The sequence below is a fragment of the Danio rerio genome, chromosome 4, assembly GCF_052040795.2.
Source record: "Danio rerio strain M-AB ecotype USA chromosome 4, GRCz13ab, whole genome shotgun sequence".
In the NCBI taxonomy this organism is placed as follows: Eukaryota; Metazoa; Chordata; class Actinopteri; order Cypriniformes; family Danionidae; genus Danio; species Danio rerio.
The window spans coordinates 36,076,772-36,097,022 of record NC_141024.2 but is presented as its reverse complement, the minus strand read 5'-3'; the positions used below and the strand labels follow the sequence as shown (position 1 = coordinate 36,097,022).

Sequence of the window (20,251 nt, the reverse complement as noted above, 5' to 3'; positions counted from 1 at the left end):
GGATTTTAATTATGTGTAAGTTGCATAAACTCTATTATTTAGCCACTCACTGTTGTTTTCAAATTACTCGTGTAACTTGTCTTTCAGAATGTTTATGGTTGGTAAAGTCACCTCAGATCACAGTGTTGCAGTAATTCCTGATCTATGGAAAGAAGAATTAGATGAGGTGAGGAGAATTCTACTCTATTTACTATTATATTAAATGCAGTTATGTTATTCAGAACACAGTATGTCCATAGTGTGGAAAATAGATCATGTTAATGAAAAATGTCTTTATTATTTTGTACAGCTGTTATTGAAATAACACTAAGTGTAACAGTCCATTTTACAGCGAGTAATGCCACAACTACAAGACCTCTTCTTCTTTCTCTTCTCATAATTTAAGTAAGTATTCAGATACTAACTCTGACTTCTGTTAACTCAAACCAGCTTTCCCTGTCTCTCTAAATTCATTTAATTGTATGTAATTTTAGTATATGATAGATTATTAAAGAATTAAAATAAAGTAGGCTACATAATTACTCACTGTTGATTTTATGCCTGAAGCTTCAATAAGTCATTCCCTGTGTAGTCCTGTTGTGTCAAGCTCTGATATATATATATATATATATATATATATATATATATATATATATATATATATATATATATATATATATATATATATATGTATATATATATATATATATATGTGTGTGTGTGTGTGTGTGTGTAATAAAGTCTATACTTTGTTTTATACTGTTTGCTTATAATATTAGATGTGCACTGTATGTATTAAATGTTGTGAAATATATAATAAAAAGTTTGATCATTTTTTAAAATTTTTAACAGCTGCAAGTTTACACATGCAGTTGTTAAATTAAAAAGGAAAAATAAATGAACAATGTTTAATATTAATAGAATTACTGATGTATCCTGTATTCTAGGCAGTATTGATAAACTGCCACAAAAAAATATTAAAACAAGTAGTCAGAACGCCGTCTCACAGTTGCTGAATGTCACACGACAACGTATGTAAAAATTTAATGAAAATGAACAAATTATTTATAACCTCAGCAAAACATCTTGTATGATGTCTTAAGTAACCAATAAGGGCCAGTTAATAATGTTTGAAAGTTTGACTAAATATTTTAAATCTTGGATTTTTATTTAAAAAATAATGTGCAACGATTGCATATTTTATCTGGAAATCAATGTTTTGTCCAATATTTCATTATTACGAATAGTTTTTTTTAATATATAATCTATAAAGTTGGGTTTGTAAAGGGACACATTACCTTTCTGAAAATACACATTTATTAATCACACTGAAATGAAGATATACTTTGAATTTGTCCTTGACAGTGTTGACACAATTTGAGGTTTGTTTGCTGTTTTTGTTAGTAGATTAATTGTAAAAAAAAGTGCAGGAGCTTGACCAACATTCATTTCTTACAGTCTAATGTCTAAATAATACAACAACTATGTGGTTAAATTAAAAAATCTTAAACTTTATTTTATTTTTATTTTGATGTCTCAAAGGGTTTTGATCAACTTCAAATACTGAACATCTGTGTGATTGTGTGTGTGTTTGAGAGAGAGAGAGAGAGAGAGAGAGCAAGTGTAAAGTAGAAAACTAGGGAGAGAAATGTTTGAACAAGTCATGACTGCAACAGTAAGTGGCAAAAAACTAAAAACAAAAGACTTTTATTTTGGCGTGGCGTGTGACGTCATTAGGCTGCGCCGCTCTTGCACTTGATTCAGCTGGAGAAAGGTTTGTTTTTAAAACCTTTACATAAATATAAAGCGATTGAATAAAGTTTCAGGGTTTTCATCCGATGCTAAATTAGGAACCTGCTGTTGACATTATTTTTACCCGTTTTACAACGAAGTACAATTTACTCACAGTAATTAGGGCTATTGTTTGAATAAAGCAACAGAAATGTCAGTAATAAGTGTTTTAATTAAGGTTTAATTTATTAAAAAGCATATTGTCATTCCATTCTAAGGATAAATCACTATATATAAGAAGTGGAGTACTAGTTTTAATCACCTCATTGTGTCTTGCACAGACTTACCTGCTTTATTTTTGGTAATGACTCTCATATGAAACTGTTAAAGCAAGTATTGAAGAGAAGTTATTTTGTTTCTGTTCATTGTTTTAATTAATTTAAACAGGACATTTTTAATGTTTTTTTTAATTTTTATTTTAAACAGGATAAAGTGTCCAAACGCAGAGAAAAACTCCTGCTGAAGCGACTGATCTCCACACTGTTATAAAGATGGCGTTTATTAAAGAGGAGAGTGAAGATTTGAAGATTGAAGAAACATTCACAGTCAAACAGGAAGATCTGCAGGAACAAACAGGTTGGTTTACATTCTTAAAGACCAACTCAGTCATTTAATCCTCATTCAGATATATTTTAATAATAAGAATACTAATTGAATCCATCTTGCAGCCCTGAGTGCGCTGCCTAGTTCTCCTAAACGCACATAAGCACTCAATAGCCCCTTTCACACAGTGATACCGGTAAATATCCGGAAAATTTCCGGAACGACTTTACCGGTATATTCAAAAAAGCGCTGTTCACACAGGCGAGGACGTTACGGAAATTTTCCGGAAAAGAGCATTCACACATCCATTCCAAAATACCGGTAAATTCTGACATCATTCACCACAAATGAGCTTTAAACGGCTGCGCTTGTATTTGTAAACATTTGACTAAATTACAAACTCTTTTGATGATCAATATTGTAAACAACTTTCACAGGATCATATTCGCATGTCGAGATGTTCATAATATGTGCGTGTGCTGACGCTCACAGGCTGTTTCATGGGCACACGCAAAGCTTGAAGGTAAACAAACAACGGCTTATCATAAGCATCTTATCGATGACTATTTGCACAGTTGGCATTAAGAAGAACATATAAACGTGATCTGACTAACTTCTAGCAGCTAAATGTGTCTGGAAAAATATTCAAAGGCTTTTATTCTCACAAACCGCGCGGACGTAAATGCGTCTGACTGTTGTGATTGGCTAAAGCAGACGTCTCACGTCAGCACGTTCTAGACGTGCACGAGCTTATTCCGGAAATCTTCCTTCTGCGTTCACACAGCGCAGCATTCCGGCAAATTGCCGGTAATGTTACAACTTCTCTTTCCGGAAAATAGCCAGAACGAATTTACCGGTATTTTCAAAAAGGACCTGTTCACACATACAACCTTTCCGGAAAATTGCCGGTAATTTTCCGGAAAGGTCTGTATGTGTGAAAGGGGCTATTGAAAGAAAGAATGAGTTTCATCACTTGTTCTTATTTATGTCAGACTTGTTATGTATTATTCGTCTCCTATTTTCACTACCTTCTTAAGGTTATTGCTTTTCTTGTTCTCTTTGTTTGTAAAGCGTCCTTGAGCACTGGCGCTATATAAAATAAATAAAAACAAAAAACTAAAAAAGTTTAACTGAGTTGAGAATATTTGACCTACAGTATTCTCATAGAAGATATCTGCTATTACAGTAATGGTGTTGGCTTAGTACTTTCCATTTGCATGTGTCACGTTGATCACAATTCCCTTTTTTTATCAACTTCTTTATGGGTTTAAACTTGTTTTTGTAGTTGTTAATAGTTCTCACAGATAGTATCTTAGTTTGAACTACATTATAATAATAACTACTAATTACCTGGGCTATTGTGTTTAAACGGGGTTTCCGCTGTGTATTAAAATGTCTTAAATTCCAAAATCAAACATTTAGGCCTTAAAAAGTCTTAAATTTACTGAAATATTGTGTTGTAGGTCTTAAATCTTTTTAAACAAGTCTTCATTTTCCTTTGTTCATGTTTTGTTACCCAATCTGGCCAAAACCCATACAATCACCAACAAGACATTTTAACTCTGTTTATCATAATGATAAGGACTGCTGAGGATATCGACCTGGACAGATTGTTGTGCATAGATTTAGTTTAATATAGTTTTTAAAACATTTGTTAATTTGTTGTTTTTTTTATTTTATAGAAAGTTTATTTTGGGGAAAAAAGTGTGTGGATCCAAGTAGAGATAAAATAGTTTAATGTTATTATTATTATTGATTTATTATTGTATTATTAAATATTTTATATTAAAATATTTTTTGTTTGGACAAATAAAAATCTTTTTCATCTGGGCCAATTGAAAAATTCCTTAGTCTAAAATTTCATTCATAATGATCTTAAAAAGTCTTACATTTAACTTGGTGACACCTGTAGAAACCCTGATTTACAGTATGTCAAAAAAACGTGGATGCCCCTAATTTTAAATCTGCTGAATGAAATGGACACCAAAATAATTAATTATTATAAAACATTGTACAGTGTTCTAAACTATATGATGTTGTTGTGGGACGACGTGAGACAAAACAAATTAAAGTGAAACAATAACGTTTAGCATTGCACTGACTACAGCTGGCCAACAAACTAGTCTAAAAAAGACTTTTGCTGCTTAGGAAATGGATTACAGCATGCTGATGATATGCAAACATTTGAGTGTAAAGTTCGTCAGTATTGACCATATTCTTCACGTACCAGCAGGTGTCGCCATTGGAATCTTTTTGCTTTTTAAAGAATACATTTTTAGATCCTAAAAACAGCGTTAATATAATAAGCCAAGACTGACATGCAATGTATTGAACACCTGCAATGTTTTTTCAGCAATTCATAAAAATACTGCATATGAACTGTCTATTGATTTATACAAATAAAAACCATTTATTAATAATAATATAACAATTAATCAATCATTTATTTATAATATAATACACCTTTACTAAATGTGCTTGTGCATTTTTTTGTTTATTTGTTGATGTTATCTCACAGATAAAAAGAGAACAGAATATTTGTACTCAAGTTATAATACACTGCAAAAATAATACGAGTTTTAGTAAATGATACTAATATTTTACAAATTACTCTCTAAAAAACTACTTTGAGTACTAGTCAATTACTTTTGAAAAAAAAACATGTTTTTCATTATGGCCCTTTTTTAATTATACAATTATTTAAATTGTTTAATTGTTTAAATCATAGGCTACATATAGGTATTTGCATTAACAAAGTATGGACTATTTTTTCTGTACACGACAATGAATCATTTTTAATAGCACTGGCAAAACTACCACATACTTTTAAGGCCATAGAGACACTTTTTGTTAATTTTTAAACAATACTTTCAAGCTTTTAAATGTTTAAAGTGTATGATGAAAAGATTTAAACTTGGGGTTTTATTTACATATTTTACACTGTTTTTCTTAATTGCTTGTTGTCTATACAATATTTTATTTTACGTTTGATCCTAAACTGAAATAATTTTACAAAAAAGACAAGAACACTGTCAGTAATAAAATAAGAAAAACAAATTACTTGGTTTCTGACAACACTACATTTCTCAAGGCAGTGCTTTAATAATGTTTATTTTGATAAATGTAACAGATTGCTTTGACCAGTATTGACTGTACAATTTTGTGATGCTTTAAGACAGATCAGAACACCTCTATTATGTATAAATCACATAAATACCTCATCCAGAAACATTTCTAGCATAATTCTTTTGCCGTAAAGAAATAAAAAGTTCCACCTTTGCTAAAAGTTATGGTAGGCTAAGTTTCACATCACAATACAGCCAAGTAAGTGCGTTAGCATTGTCACCGGTCATGCATCAATCTAATTCTGAATACTTGATAGTTTTTGACTAAGTTTAGTCAAGGAGCAAAGATAAATAATTTCTACTTCTGAGAGATCACAATTGTATATAGTCTGAGCACACACACGCGATGATGAGATCATGAGAGGACTTGCAGTTCATTTGAAAAAGCCTATTTAAGGGCTCGGATATCTAGTTTTGGCGAAATTAACTACATGACTGCACTCTCGTGTTAAAATAAAGCACTTGCGACATTTGCAGAAATGAATAATTGCGCATTACCTGCAGCTCGCGCCGACACTCTTAGAGCCTACTCACACTATGCTATCCAAACCGTGCCCAGGCCTGTTTGCCTGATTGTTTGAGAAGTGTGAGTGCGCTGAATCGGGCTCAGGCACAGTTCACTTGGGCTTTGGCGTGGTACGCTTCTGTGTGAGTGCAAAACGCGCCTAAGCCAGAAACTGAAAGCAAGACGTTTCTTTTAAGGGACTATTTCATATGCATTTATTAATCATTCTTACCGTTCAATGAATGCAAACTGTTGTAGTTTATTAAAGATGCAAACTCCTCAATGCACCACAGCTGTGCCTTTTGCAAACCTCCTAATTCCTGCAGCACGAGGACTTTATGACTGTTTATGAGCGTCAAAATTGGCGGATCTGTTCGGCAAAATATTTGATTGTGTGACACTGCATCCCAAACGACTAAAACAACATAACTAGAGAAGTCTCCACTGTGCTGAGCGAGAGCACTTCTCTACTGAACAGTGCATCATCGATATTGTAAGCGTGCCCTGGCCTGAATGGAGGACAAGCGTGCTTTGGCCTAGTTCAAAGCAACTGTACATAGTGTGAGTATGCTCTCAGATTGTATTAAACTAGGCTTCAGAAGAGTGATAGGTTAGAGGCGAGTAAACTCCGTCGAAGAGAATTCAAAATGGCAGGATGTCCGCGGCTTAATTACTCTTGTGAATAACATAGACATCTCTATAGTAAAAACACCCAAAAAGCATTATTTCAATAATGCATTTGTTTTTAGGTTGTTGTTTTCTGCCACTGTAACATAGAAAGGCCTTTGTCCCGCCCTTACGTTCAACGCAAAACTAGACAAGGTTGACTGTGATTGGTCACTTTTAATGTCAGTCAAATCATCGCTTCAAAATCCTGGTATATTTTATATTGGTATATTGAGAACCACTGCTGAAGGAGATAAAATATACCCACACAGCATCAAAGGCCTGCACCTTCTCACAACAGCATCTCTGTTACAACTCCAACTCCACAATTACAGCAAAACCAAGTCATCCTCCTACCCATGAGTTCATACCACAACAGCTAATTGTATCAAGCACCCTTGGAGCTTGGTCTGGAAAAGCCATAATCGACACTGGAGCCAGCTATACCCTACTTCACCAACATTTGAGGTCAGCACTTGCTTCCCTTGATGTTCTTCATCAATGGCCCCATGGTCTCCTCTACTTTGCTAATGGTGAGACCGGCATACCTTTAGGATGGGCAAAAACAAATGTCATTCTTTACAATATGTTTTTTTCCTATTCCATTTGCTATCCTCACTTCCACAGCTCTCACTTATTTAGTGATCCTAGGATTGGATTATATATTTACCAGTGGGCTACAGATCAATGTGGCTGGTGAAAATTAAACCTGCACATCAACCTGAAACCAAGTGTATCCTTTTCAGCCTGGGCAGGCCAGCATTCCAGAAAAAAACATACCTGCACCAGAAAAAAAAAGTGCACAGAAAAAACTCAAGCCAAGCTCTTTTGTTGTTCACCTCGAATCCCCCACCACAAAGTCTATTCTAGTTACCAGATAATAGGGATGACAAGACAATAATAAAAGCATCAGTTGATCAATCTCACCTGCATCCAGAAGAAAATTGCCAGTTACATCATCTACTTCTGCAGAATCCACAAGTATGTACCTCCCAGCTTGGAAGAACAACTGTTCTACAGCACTGCTTGTATACTGACTACCCTGTGCTGATCAGACAACGTCCATACCGTTTAAAACCAGAGAAGCAAGAGATTGTGAAAGAGCAAGTCAAAGAAATGCTAATGAATGGCCTCACAGAACCTACACAAATAGCGTGGGCCTCACGCATTGTCCTTGTCCCCAAAAAAGATAGCAGTATGAGGTTGTGTGTGGACTATCGTAAAGTGAACGCTATCACAGAAAGAGATGCCTACCCCTACCTAACATCACAGAGATACTGGAATCCCTCTCTGGTGCTGTCATCTTCTCCACCATTGATCTCAACAGTTGGTACTGGCAGGTAACTATGGAGCCTGGAAGTGAATCCAAGACTTTTGGATTTAAAAACTTTAAAATGCCCCAGCAACATTTCAGCAATTAATGGAGTCTGTCCTAGCAGAGTTGCTGGGAAAAATGTGTTTTGTGTATTTTGATGACGACATCATATACTCACCCTCAGTCACCCAACACTTCAAAGATCTTCACCTGGTTACACAAAGCTGGTCTGATCATTAACTTGAAGAAAAGTAAATTCTGCCAACATAAATTATCATTTCTTTGACATGTGGTGAACACACAGGCCATTCCTGCTGATTCCATTAAAGTAGAAGCGATAACATCCTACCCGGTTCCAAAAAAAAATCAAAGACATTAACTCCTTGGATTGGCAGGGTGGTACCATATGTTTGTGCCAAACCTTTCTCAAATTGCAGAGCCCATGAACTCATTGAAGAAAAAAGGGTGAATTTTTCAATGGACACCTCAATGTCAACAAGCACTGAAGAAATTAAAGACTTGTCTCACCTCGCCTCCCATCCTTGGACATCCTGTTCTCCGACTCCCCTTTGTGGTTTACACCGATGCCAGTGATTCCGGATTAGGTGCAGTTTTGACACAACACAAGGCGCAAGGACAGGAGGAATTTATTAATATTTATAATTTGTTTAGCCATACTATAGGCCAGGGGTTTTCAAAATGTGGGGCGCCAGCGCCTGTTAAGGGGGGATCGAGAAACTGAGGTGTGCACTCGAGTAAATTATGACGTTTTTTTTATGTTCACAAGAGTCAATCTGATTAGTCCCGCAGCTAACTATCAGGCACGAGGCACCTTTTGTAGTTAATGCGATCACGTAAAACATATACAAAAAATGGACCTGTGGCCTTTTAAAATTAAAGACGGTGAAGTTAACACCGGTAAACCGTCTGACAAAAAAGATGACGAGTGCCCTTCTGAAGCATTAAAGCAAACAGATGACCAACCCTCCGCGTCAACGGGGATCTCCACACAGAGAGGTTTAACGCTCATTACAAAAACCAAAGGCCTGTGTGCATCAAAGCAACGGAAGTATGATGAACAGTACATACAATACGATTAATAACAAACCATATCCACAATGTGTTGTGTGTTCAGAGGTCCTTGCAAATGACAGTTTAAAACCTGTGAAACTGGTGCGTCACTTACAGAAGAAACATCCGATGTTAAAAGATAAGTCAGTCGAATTTTTTCGATGTAAAGAATCAGCATTAAGAGGACAAAAACAAATGATGACTAGTCAAACCACGCTGCAAGTAAAAGCGCTTACTGCTTCAAAGTGAGGTGGCACATTTAGTTGCCAAGGCACATTTAGTTGCCAAGGCCAAAAAGCCACATACATTTGCAGAGAGCCTCATATCTCCAGCTGCAAAGGCCATCTGTAGAACTGTTTAGAGAGAAGTATGCAAGTGAAATTGAACAAATTCCACTACCAGATAACACCATAAGCCAGCGTATAACTGATATGGCATGCGACGTCAAACGTCAGCTGATTAAAAGAATAAAGAATGGGATTTATTTTTTATTACAATTAGTTGAGTCGACAGACATGTCAAACTCATCTCAACTACTTGTATTCGTCCGCTACAGTCATGAGAGAAAATTGCTTGTGGATCTTCTATTTTGCTCATCAATGAAAAGACGTTTACAGGAAAAGATATTTTAGAAAAACTCAGCGGTCAACTGAATGAACTTGGTCTTTGTTGGGACAATTGTGTCGGTGTGTGCACTGATGGAGCGGGATCCATGTTAGGAAAAAATAAAGGACTCGCTGCTTTGGTTCATAAAGTAGCTCCGCATGTTTGTTTCACCCACTGTATGATTCGCAGAGAGGTCCTCGCAGCAAAAACACTTCCTGCAGACTTGAACGCAGTGCTTCAAACAGCAATACAGATTGTGAATTTCATAAAGACTTGTCCCACTAAATCAAGACTGTTTGCCTTGTTGTGCATAGAAATGGGGTCCGAATATGAGTCGTTGCTTTTGCACAAGGAGGTTAAATGACTCTCCACAGGCAAAGTCCTGCAGCGTATTTTTTCATTGCATTACGAACTGAGGATTGATTGTGGATCTTCCTTTAGGAGTTATTTTACTGACGCTAAGTAGCTCACAGATCTTACATACCTGTCTGACATATTTGATAGGCTTAATTCGCTTAATTTGTCCCTTCAAGGCCGTGTTCAAACCTACTAAATCTAAACATGTTCCTGACCTTGGATGAATTTATCACAGAAAATTTGTTTAACTGGGATACTACTAAAACGGAAATCACTCTCCATCTGCAATCTCTGTCTGCACATTTCAATAGGTATTTTTCTGAGCAGCATAATTGGAACCAGTACGACTGGGTTCGTAAACCCTTCATCAAAAGCACAGTGAGTCTGTCATCAAACCAGCTGGATGCCCTTCTGCACCTTTCAAGTGACCGTACTTTGACCCATCTCCATTGCAGAAATCTGGGAAGAGCAACACAAAGACCCAGATATAATCAAGATATTTCAGAACCTAGCAGACAGAGATTCTACTGTGCAATCCTAGAGGAAACACTGGAATTATTTCCCATGCGAGAGGCCACTGCCCAGACAGAAGCCAAATTCTTCAGAGAAGAAATACTTACTTGTTGGGGAGTACCAGATTCCATTCTATCTGACCTAGGCACACAGTTCACATCAGCAGTTTTCTCTGAAGTTTAAAAATAGAAAATCAAACAGAAAATGACAAAAATCAAATAGCCTACCACCCCCTGACCAATCTCACAAAAAAGACTGAAAAGAACCCTAAAACAAATGATTTCTGCGTATGTAGAAGATAACCATAAAAATGGGACCACACAGCAAATTTTAGATAGTAGATTTAACTACCTTGGAGTTAAAATTAACACTCCCTCAGAGTTTATATGGGAACCACTATAAGTGTTAAAAATAACACTTTTGAAAGTGTTAACATTGTCAACACCAAGAGAGTGTTAATTAGCAAACTCTTATTGTGTAAAATATCTGTTAAATTTCAGAAAAAATACCAGCAGCTGTGGTTGCCAGAATCTTTCTGTGAAAAACATGGAAGTTCTATAGAACTGTATAAATTTACAAAAAATAACCATATTTCATGAACTGATATAATATTCAGTTTACAATATCATAGCTTAGTGCAAAAAATGCAATAGATGCAATAATGTTTTCATGTGTGATTGCTAGTAGCAAACAGATTTTGACTGCATTAGTAACTACACAGTTACCTTTAAACAAAAGAAGATGCAGCATAACATCAAATACTCTCAGTTCATCTTGGAGTTGAACAGAGACGCTATCATCCTCCACAATGGTAACACAAAAACTGTTTAGCTGTTTTTCTTTTTTTTTTTTTTTTTTTTAGAATTTACGGAAAAATACCAGCAGCTGTGGTTGCCAGTAATCTGCTGTTTTTAACATTCATGAATTCAGTTTACAGAATATTTCTGTTAAAAGCACATTCAACAGTCTGCATTTTTTATCGAACTCACACTGCAAATTTTAGATTTGGTAGATTTAACAACCTTAGAGTTAAAATTAACACTTCCTCAGTGTTGATATGGGAACCACTATAAGTGTTAAAATAACACTTTTGAAAGTGTTAAAATTTTTAACACCCAGAGTGTTAATTAGCAAACTCTTATTGTGTAAAATATCTGTTAAATGTATGTCAAAATACTGGCAGCACTGGTTGCCAGTAATCTGCTGTTTTCAACATTTTACATTCGTAAATTCAGTTTCCAGAATATTTCTGTTAAAAACAAATCCCATAGTCTGTATTTTTCATTCGAACACACGTAAGCCTTAAATTCCAGAGCAAAATCCTAACTAGTGTCCTCACTACAGAGGGCTGAACACTCAGACAGTGATGAAGTTAATGAGACAATTAAGTGTCTAATTAAAGGAGGATTGAGAATTGTTGATGAACAACTGTTAACAAGCAGAATCACTGAAGGACAGAAAAACACAAACTAAAACCAAAGATGAAATCAACTGAGAAAAAAAAACTGTAAATAAAATAATAATCAATAAAAATAAAACAAATTACACAATAAAAAATGTTATTTTTCAACATCTTTAAAAAAAACTCATCACATTAAACAAGTTATCATGGAGCTTCACCTATTACTGACCTTTTACTTGATTTCTGTCATGTGAACAAAAGCTCTTAATAAAATTTCTGTTGTTCATTTGAAGTCACCATGATGGAGGACAGAGTCTGCTTTAGTCAGCCTCTTCAACTTCTTGCTATAAATGTCTTTTATTTTGACTGCTATAGTTAGTGTTAATTACACTATTTATATATATATATATATATATATATATATATATATATATATATATATATATATATATATATATATATAGCATGGAAAGCTGAAAGAAAATTAAAGTGTCAGTCTGAAGAGATTATTTATGATAACATAGCCTTCCTTTCCTGCTTGTTTTCTAATTCAGTACTATGTTAGTTATGTGTGAGAAATAAGTAATTTAAATAAATGAAACCACTGAAGCTTCAATAAAATGAAACCAATATTTACAATGAGAATGTTTGAACTATGGCAGAACTTAAAAACACACAGACATCAATAATTAGTCTTTGAATCTCAATAATGGTGACAAACAAAAAATAAAAATCAAGTAAAAAAAACACTCTACTGAAATATCACCTCCCAAAAACAACACAAAATAAAGGAAAAGAAAGAGATTGTAAGAACATAAAGCTGCATAATTTATTCATGCTGCAATGCATGCTGGGAGCTTTGTACTATGCTGGCACCCAGCATGCATTGCGGCATGAACTATGCAGCTTTTTTTTTTTAGCAACCACTGTTGAGGTTCATATGTTGATTTTTGATGCCTGTGTGTCATAATGAGTAAGCTGGAGCGTGAATGTTTAGTGCATGACACTCTAATTATTAATTGCATCCTAATTGTTGAATTTTCTATGAACAGCAGCAGACTTCCAGTAGTATTGTCCCTTACAGCTTTAATACAAATATATTTGCATTTTTTATGAATTAACTTAGTAAATACCTGAAATTATATCAATCACAATTAAGCATCAACAGTATTGTTTCTCTTGACCTTTCTTGTTATAACTGATGCATTTTAGAATCATTGCTATAACAGTCAGAGAAACATTAGAATATAAGAGTAAAGCTTCAAGAGCTCAAATAAGCAGCCTCTGATCTCTATGATGGTGAGGTCAAATTAAATATTTTTAATAAAAAAAAATTCTAACAGAAATGAAGTCAAACTGTATCAGTGAAACTGCTTATGCTATTATTTAATGGAGTTGTTTAATCCTCTGTTTTAATTCAGTTGGTTTGGTGTGAGGCTGTGTCTAGTTTTATTTCTTCCTTCTATTTCTTATTCCTTCAGTGATTGTGCTTGTTAACAGCAGGTGTCTGAATTCACTTATTTGTGGTCATTCACTCTGTCTAGTGGACTAAACTAATTGACTAATTTAAGGGCCAGGTGAATGAGGGTATATGATGAGACACTGATTAGTTACTCAAAAACAGGGTTTTTTCTACAAAGGTAGATACATGTTACTCTGTGTGACAAGGAGGCAAATCAGCTTCTAACGCCGAGAGGGTTAATTTACCTTTATCTAACTCTAGAATTTTAACACTTTACTCTGAATTACCACAACACTTGAAATTTAACACCAATGACTTTGCTGTGTAGAAGTTTCCCAGAAAGAGCAGGTAGCCTATAAACTGCTAGACAGAAAATAATATATATATTTATATTATTGTAATAATAAAACCATTTTATAATTATTTAATAAAATCGTTATTTAACTTAATTTATTAAGAGAGCTTTAAGGTGGCAGGATCAATGATCATAATTATTTTCTTTTATTTCAACGCGCGCATTCTAATTTCGTGTTTCACTGTTTGGTGTGGCGTATAATATTATTGTTCCGGAAAAAGTGAAAGTTAATGTTTTGAGATAATCACCATTATGCAACAAATGCTGTTAATTATGGGTAACCTGTAATGAACGCAGAATATTCCTTATAGGTTAACTTTTTAATACTTGTAAAGTGCTGTCCATTTTGACAGGAAGAAATCTGTTATAAGTGATTGTGCATTTACATAAATTCTGTGAAAACAAATGTTGAATGAGTTTGTTGTTAATACAACTTTTGCATTTTTTTTCAGTACGAAATAAGAATTAAAATCCTTTTAAGCCAAGTGTTTGTTCACAGCAATTTTTCTTTATTCAATTTTCAAAAACAGACAGTCTCACCCACACAAAATTGTATGAAAAATTAAATCTAATCTAAAATAATATTTTCTTAATATTCTTAAAATTAGAAATTTTAGTGGTGTATTAGTCTTAAAAATAGCACAACTATCTTATTGAATGTGCACAAATTTGGGCTTTATAGCTCTTACTTGTTTCTAGTAAAATCTTGCTTAAAATTAGTTAACATTTACTTGCCTAGCCAGAAGAAGATCGGTTTTCTTAAATTAAGACTTATAGTCTACTCCACAGTGTATTTTATAAGACAATTCATCTTTAATAGCAAAAAAACAAGACACATTTTCTTGAAATAAGATTTTTTTACTTTCTTAGATTTCAGTTTTTGCCGTGTACCAGTCAGGCACAGAATATACAATTATTCCCTGTCTGCTTTACACATTTTAGAAAAACATTTTGTTGTAATTGTGAATATATAGGAATAAAAAGAGGCCATTTACAGCTTTCAAATCTGTGTCTGATCAATATGACCAAAATGACTTTCATGATCAATTATGTAAGAAACTCTGAAAACTGGACTGACACAGTTTAAATTTACTTTAACTTCTATGTTAAGTGGCTTTGACACAATTTACATTGTAAAAGCACTAGATAAATAAGGATGACTTAAAGAGCACCTATGGTAAAAAATCTACTTTTTAAGCTGTTTGGACAGATCTGTGTGTTGGTATAGTGTATAGACCGTCATACTGGGGTGATATGAACACACCCAGTCCTTTTTTTTTCAATTTAACTGCAAAAAAAGGGTCGGCCAATTGGAGCTGTTTTCAAATCGATCGCACCATTACGTAGGTGTGCGATCCCCCCGCCCACCGAATTGATTGACAGCTGCGCGCATTAACATGTTCCGGTAGTCACGTGTTTATGTCAACAAGACCAGGCAGACATACGCCAAGCAACCGGGAATAAAAGGTCTGTTCTGTTCGCTAGGATCAGCAATCATCATCAAATGTGATTAAGAGTAAGTTTAACATGTTTAAAGTGTTTTAAAACAGAGTATGTGTGTAATTAATTACAGCGTTTTACTTCAGCTTTACTTCATCAGCACAGCCGCGTGTCAGAACAATTATAAAAGAAGACGCTTCAATCCCGGTTTGTGGAAGTTAAATCAGGTTTACTTTGTACATTAGCATAACAGATATCCACACAGTACTTGAGGTTAGCCTTAACTAAGCTAAGTGCGCTCTGTCTGTCTGCCTGCCTGCCTGCGTGTGTATCTGTGTGTGTGTGTGTGTGTGTGTGCGCGCGCGTTAACTTTGTAACGATATTGTGTGTGACTCATCAAGGCAACTTCACAATACTGATTAGTAAAGGTTAGTTCTTACTGTAGTATCTCACAAACGCTATGTGAGACCTTCTTCCTTTAAGTCTGTCTGTTGTCTGACGCAGCTGAGGGAGGAGGCATGTAGAAACAGTTGGCGGGCAGAACTTGGCTTAAAGGCACAGTACGACAAAACCACCCCCTGCTGGAAATCAGTATAAAACAGCATCTTGTAAAAGGTATAATGAAAAATCTGATGGGTATTTTGATTTGAAACTTTATATACAAATTCTAGAGACGCAAAAGACTTATATTAAATCTGAAAAAAGGGGTAACCTAGGTGCCCTTTAAGACTTAATGAAAACTAATGTTTTATTTTTTTTACTATTTTAGAAATAATTGAAGAGAACGAGGGGAGTAAACAGGAGGAACATCATGTCAAAATTGAGGAAAAAACTTTTTTACAGACTGATGACAAGAATCGTTTCACCTGCACTCAGTGTGGAAAGAGTTTTGGAAGAAAAGACATTCTTAAGATTCACATGAGGATCCACAATGGAGAGAAACCATTCACATGCACTCAGTGTGGGAAGAGTTTCAGCTTATCGTGGTCCCGTAATCTACACATGAGGATCCACTCTGGAGAGAAACCATTCACATGCACTCAGTGTTGGAAGAGTTTCAGCAGCTCATCACACTTTAATTACCACATGAGGATCCACACTGGAGAGAAACCATTCACATGCACTCAGTGTGGGAAGAGTTTCAGCTTATCGTGGTCCCGTAATCTACACATGAGGATCCACTCTGGAGAGAAATCATTCACATGCACTCAGTGTTGGAAGAGTTTCAGCAGCTCATCACACTTTAATTACCACATGAGGATCCACACTGGAGAGAAACCATTCACATGCACTCAGTGTGGGAAGAGTTTCAGCCGCTCATCATACCTTAATCAACACATGAGGATCCACACTGGAAAGAAACCATTCACATGCACTTAAGCCGCAGTCATACTGGACTTTTCTACCCATACACTTCCTTGCGTGTATTCCAGCATGTAGACTGTCTGTCTGTACCTGGGAGTATTTCATGTTGTCTCTGAGTGTACTGCATTCATTCATGAGAAAGACTTTTTTCAAACCAATCAGTGCGCTCTATTGTGTATTTGGGGCAACTTCATTAATATGTATGATAGCTTTAAAGACTGTTTTACCTGAAACAGTGTTCAGACGACAGAGAGACGACTAGTTGGGTTGCCAAAACAAGTGGGAGAAGAGGAATTGTTTAAAGTCAGTACTTTAATATCACTACAATATTATGGACTGAAGGATCTGCTGTAAATGCTGCTCTCTGAGTGTAAACATGTAAACGCGTTTTTTGACAGGATAGTCTACACACGCACATGGCTTTCTGACTTACTGAGTGCATCTCAGTTACCGAGAAATGCAGTTTTTTTTTCTCTTATACAATGTGCGATATCAAACATTCCACTGTCATTAAACAGTCAGTTACTGATGTCCATGTAAACAGTCACTGTCTTTCTCCCCTGCGTCTGTGTGTTTGTTGTGCCTCTGTGAAAATTTTGTAGAAATGTGTTGCGCTCCTTGCGTTTACTGTAAACACAATGATGGCAACTGAGAGAAGAACAGTTTCATAAACATCTGGCAAACAGCATCTCTGCTGCTTAAAATCTCTTTGCAAGTGATTGTACAGGTGTGGATACATCTGTACTCTACTCTTCAGTGTATTCATGTAGCTAGTGTTGTTTTCGATGATGTTCTTTGTCTGACTCCCTGAATGAGAAACAAATCATCTATTTATTAGTAAAGTTTCTTTACTTTTAGATTCAATTTTTTTTCTAGTTTACTACATTTACTGTTTTGAGTAGAATACAAACTTGATGAATATTTGATGATTTAGGCAGAGCGACAAGTATTTAGTTTTACAATATTAATACACTGTGATAATCCCAAGACTCCAGATTGGAATATGTGATAAATCCTGATTGGATGCCTGCATTACTCATCAATGGGTATATGAAAGTTGTTGTGCTAGCTACCCCTGGACGCTGTGGCTACTCAGGAGTCCACATGTCAAGACCTGCCATCTCATTGACTCTTTAACTTTATGGTTTTGTTTTGCATTACTTATATTATGTAGTTAAAGTGTTGTTGTGATTATATCCTAAGTTCTTTATCTTCATTATTATGCCTAGACATTTGTTGGTTGCTTTGATTGATTGTTCTGAGTTACATTTTATAATAAATCATTTGCATTCAGGCTATTTTGTTGTCTCATCTCACTTTTATGGTGCAACTCAAACAAGCGGGTCATAACACTTTGCAAAATGTGTCCGGTTGGTACCGAGATCTTGTCCTTTCAGTCATGACCATAGATGTGAGTAGGAACCTAGATTGAGTGGTAAATTTAGAACATTGCCTTTCATCTCAGCTACTTCACCACAACAGACAATCACATCAAATGCATTACTGCTACTCCTCCACTGATCCATCTTTTAATCTCACATTCCATTTTTCATGAAAAAAAAAACGCAGATAAATGTACTCCATTTGGGGTAAAGACTCTCCAAACTGGAGATGGCCACCTTTTTACCAGTCAAGCACCATGGTTTCTGACTCAGAGGTGCTGTTTATTTCCCTGCCATGTCACACTCAGCAGCAAACCGTCCCACTGCATGCTGAAAGTCCATGTCCTATGAAGCCAAAAAAAACAACGTTATCTGCCAATGGCAGAGACAGTCCTAGCCTGCACCTAAAATTCTGGCAGTAAAATTATTATATTTTTATTAGGTCAGCCTCAAAAATAACACATTTACTAAACAAAATGAATAAATAGATGGATGGATAGACAATGTAAGTAAGTAAGGGAAGTAGGATGGCTTGTTCAACCATATAAGGAGAAGCACTTTAGCAACGAGACCAGCAGCGTGTAAGTACATTTAGACTTGTTTTCAGTTGTTTGTGTGTAGTGCTAGAAATATTACTCACTGTTTCCTTGGTTACTGTAAGAGCTTGTGTGTGTGGATCACGGTCGGTTTTGCACCCCTCGCCTCAGTTTCTGTTGTTGTATTGTTGGAACTCTTGAGGCATGTCAAGCTGAATTCTATCAGCAAGCGCTCAGGGGTGTATATAAGCAGCTAGTCTCACTGCGTGTGAAGACCGACGAGTGTAAAGACCATTGACTCTACCTGTGCGACTCCACCGAGCAAAGACACTGACAAAGCACCTGAGTACTTTATTTATTTATTTTACTTAATCTTTGCACTTATTATTGTTTTCATTGCACTTTTATTATGTGTTAACTAATTCCTGTTGTTACTAACACTCGCAAAGCACGGAAGGTAAGCTGCAGGCATAATTATCACAACCTTCGTTCAATACATGCATCTGCTATTTCACAACTCTCTCCGTGGGCCTCTGAAATTGTCAATCTGCTGTTCACAAGGCAGATTTTATTACCTCCATAGCTACACATTCTGACTATAATCTCATGGCTCTAACTGAGACCTGGTTGAGACCGGAGGACACTGCTACACATGCTACTCTTTCTGCTAATTTCTCTTTCTCCCACACTCCTCGTCAGACAGGGAGAGGGGGTGGAACTGGACTATTGATTTCCAAAGAATGGAAATTTACTCAGAGATAGTCACTGGCAAAGATCAGCTCCTTTGAATTCCATGCAGCCACCATTATCCACTCCTTCTACATAAATGTGGTTGTCATCTACCGCCAACCAGGTACATTAGGTCACTTCTTAGATGAACTGGATGTTCTTCTCTCATCTTTTTCTGTTTATGACACTCCCTTGTTGGTGCTAGGTGACTTCAACATCCACATTGAAAAACCTCAAGCTACTGACTTCCAGACTCTGCTTGCCTCTTTTGACCTCAAAAGAGCACCTACTTCTGCTACTGATCTTATTTACACTCGACATTGCTTCACTGATCAAACACTAGTAACTCCACTACACACATCGGATCACATCCACAGGACTCCTGAGCCACCAATTACTCCAAAACAAGTTGCCTTTCGCAGAAACCTACGCTCTCTCTCACCCAATAGACTATCCACCATTGTTTCAGACTCTCTTCCTCCATCTTACAAATTCTCTGCACTTGATTTCTGACTATCTGCTGCTTCTGATGCCATGTAAAAACTTCAGATTTTAGTGCCTTGTTTTTCTAGGGGTATGATTCAGGCTTTTGGTGCGAGAGGTCCTGGGTTCAAAATTATGGCTTTTATAAAAAGGTGTTTCAAAGATTTCCAGTTTGTCAGCAGATAGTGTCGACACATAAAAAAATTCTTGCAAAGTGGCTTGCTGGTCTTGGAGTATGATTCTCGTTCATGCCATGACAAATCCCAGGTTCAAATTTCGGTTGAGCCCCTACAGTTGTCTGCTGTTTTGTAAGGGCGTTGTGGCTTACACAGATGCCTTTTTCTGAGAATGCCAGTTTGTCGGCAGATAGTGTCGCCATGTAAAGTTGCTGTTTTGCAGTGGCTCGTTGGTCTAGGGGTATGATTCTCGCTTAGGGTGCCCTTGATTTGTTAGAGAAAAATTTCTGACTATCTGATACTTCTGACGCCATGTAAAATGTGAACACTTTAGTGGCTCGTTGGTCTAGGGCAGGGGTGTCCAAACTCGGTCCTCGAGGGCCGGTGTCCGGCATATTTTAGTTTCAACACCAATTAAACACACCTAAACCAGCTAATCAAGCTCTTCTA

General features: G+C 36.0%; 1 protein-coding gene across 1 annotated transcript; it reads left to right on the top strand.

The window, feature by feature from the left end:
- The first annotated feature begins 1,698 nt into the window (after positions 1-1,698).
- LOC137491279 (gastrula zinc finger protein xLCGF3.1-like) lies at positions 1,699-17,791 on the top strand. The gene is made up of 3 exons (NM_001441713.1): positions 1,699-1,753; positions 2,197-2,346; positions 15,900-17,791. The coding sequence occupies exons 2-3, from the start codon at positions 2,262-2,264 to the stop codon at positions 16,508-16,510; spliced, it is 696 nt and encodes a 231-aa protein (NP_001428642.1). The 5' UTR covers positions 1,699-1,753; positions 2,197-2,261; the 3' UTR covers positions 16,511-17,791.
- Positions 17,792-20,251: the final 2,460 nt, after the last annotated feature.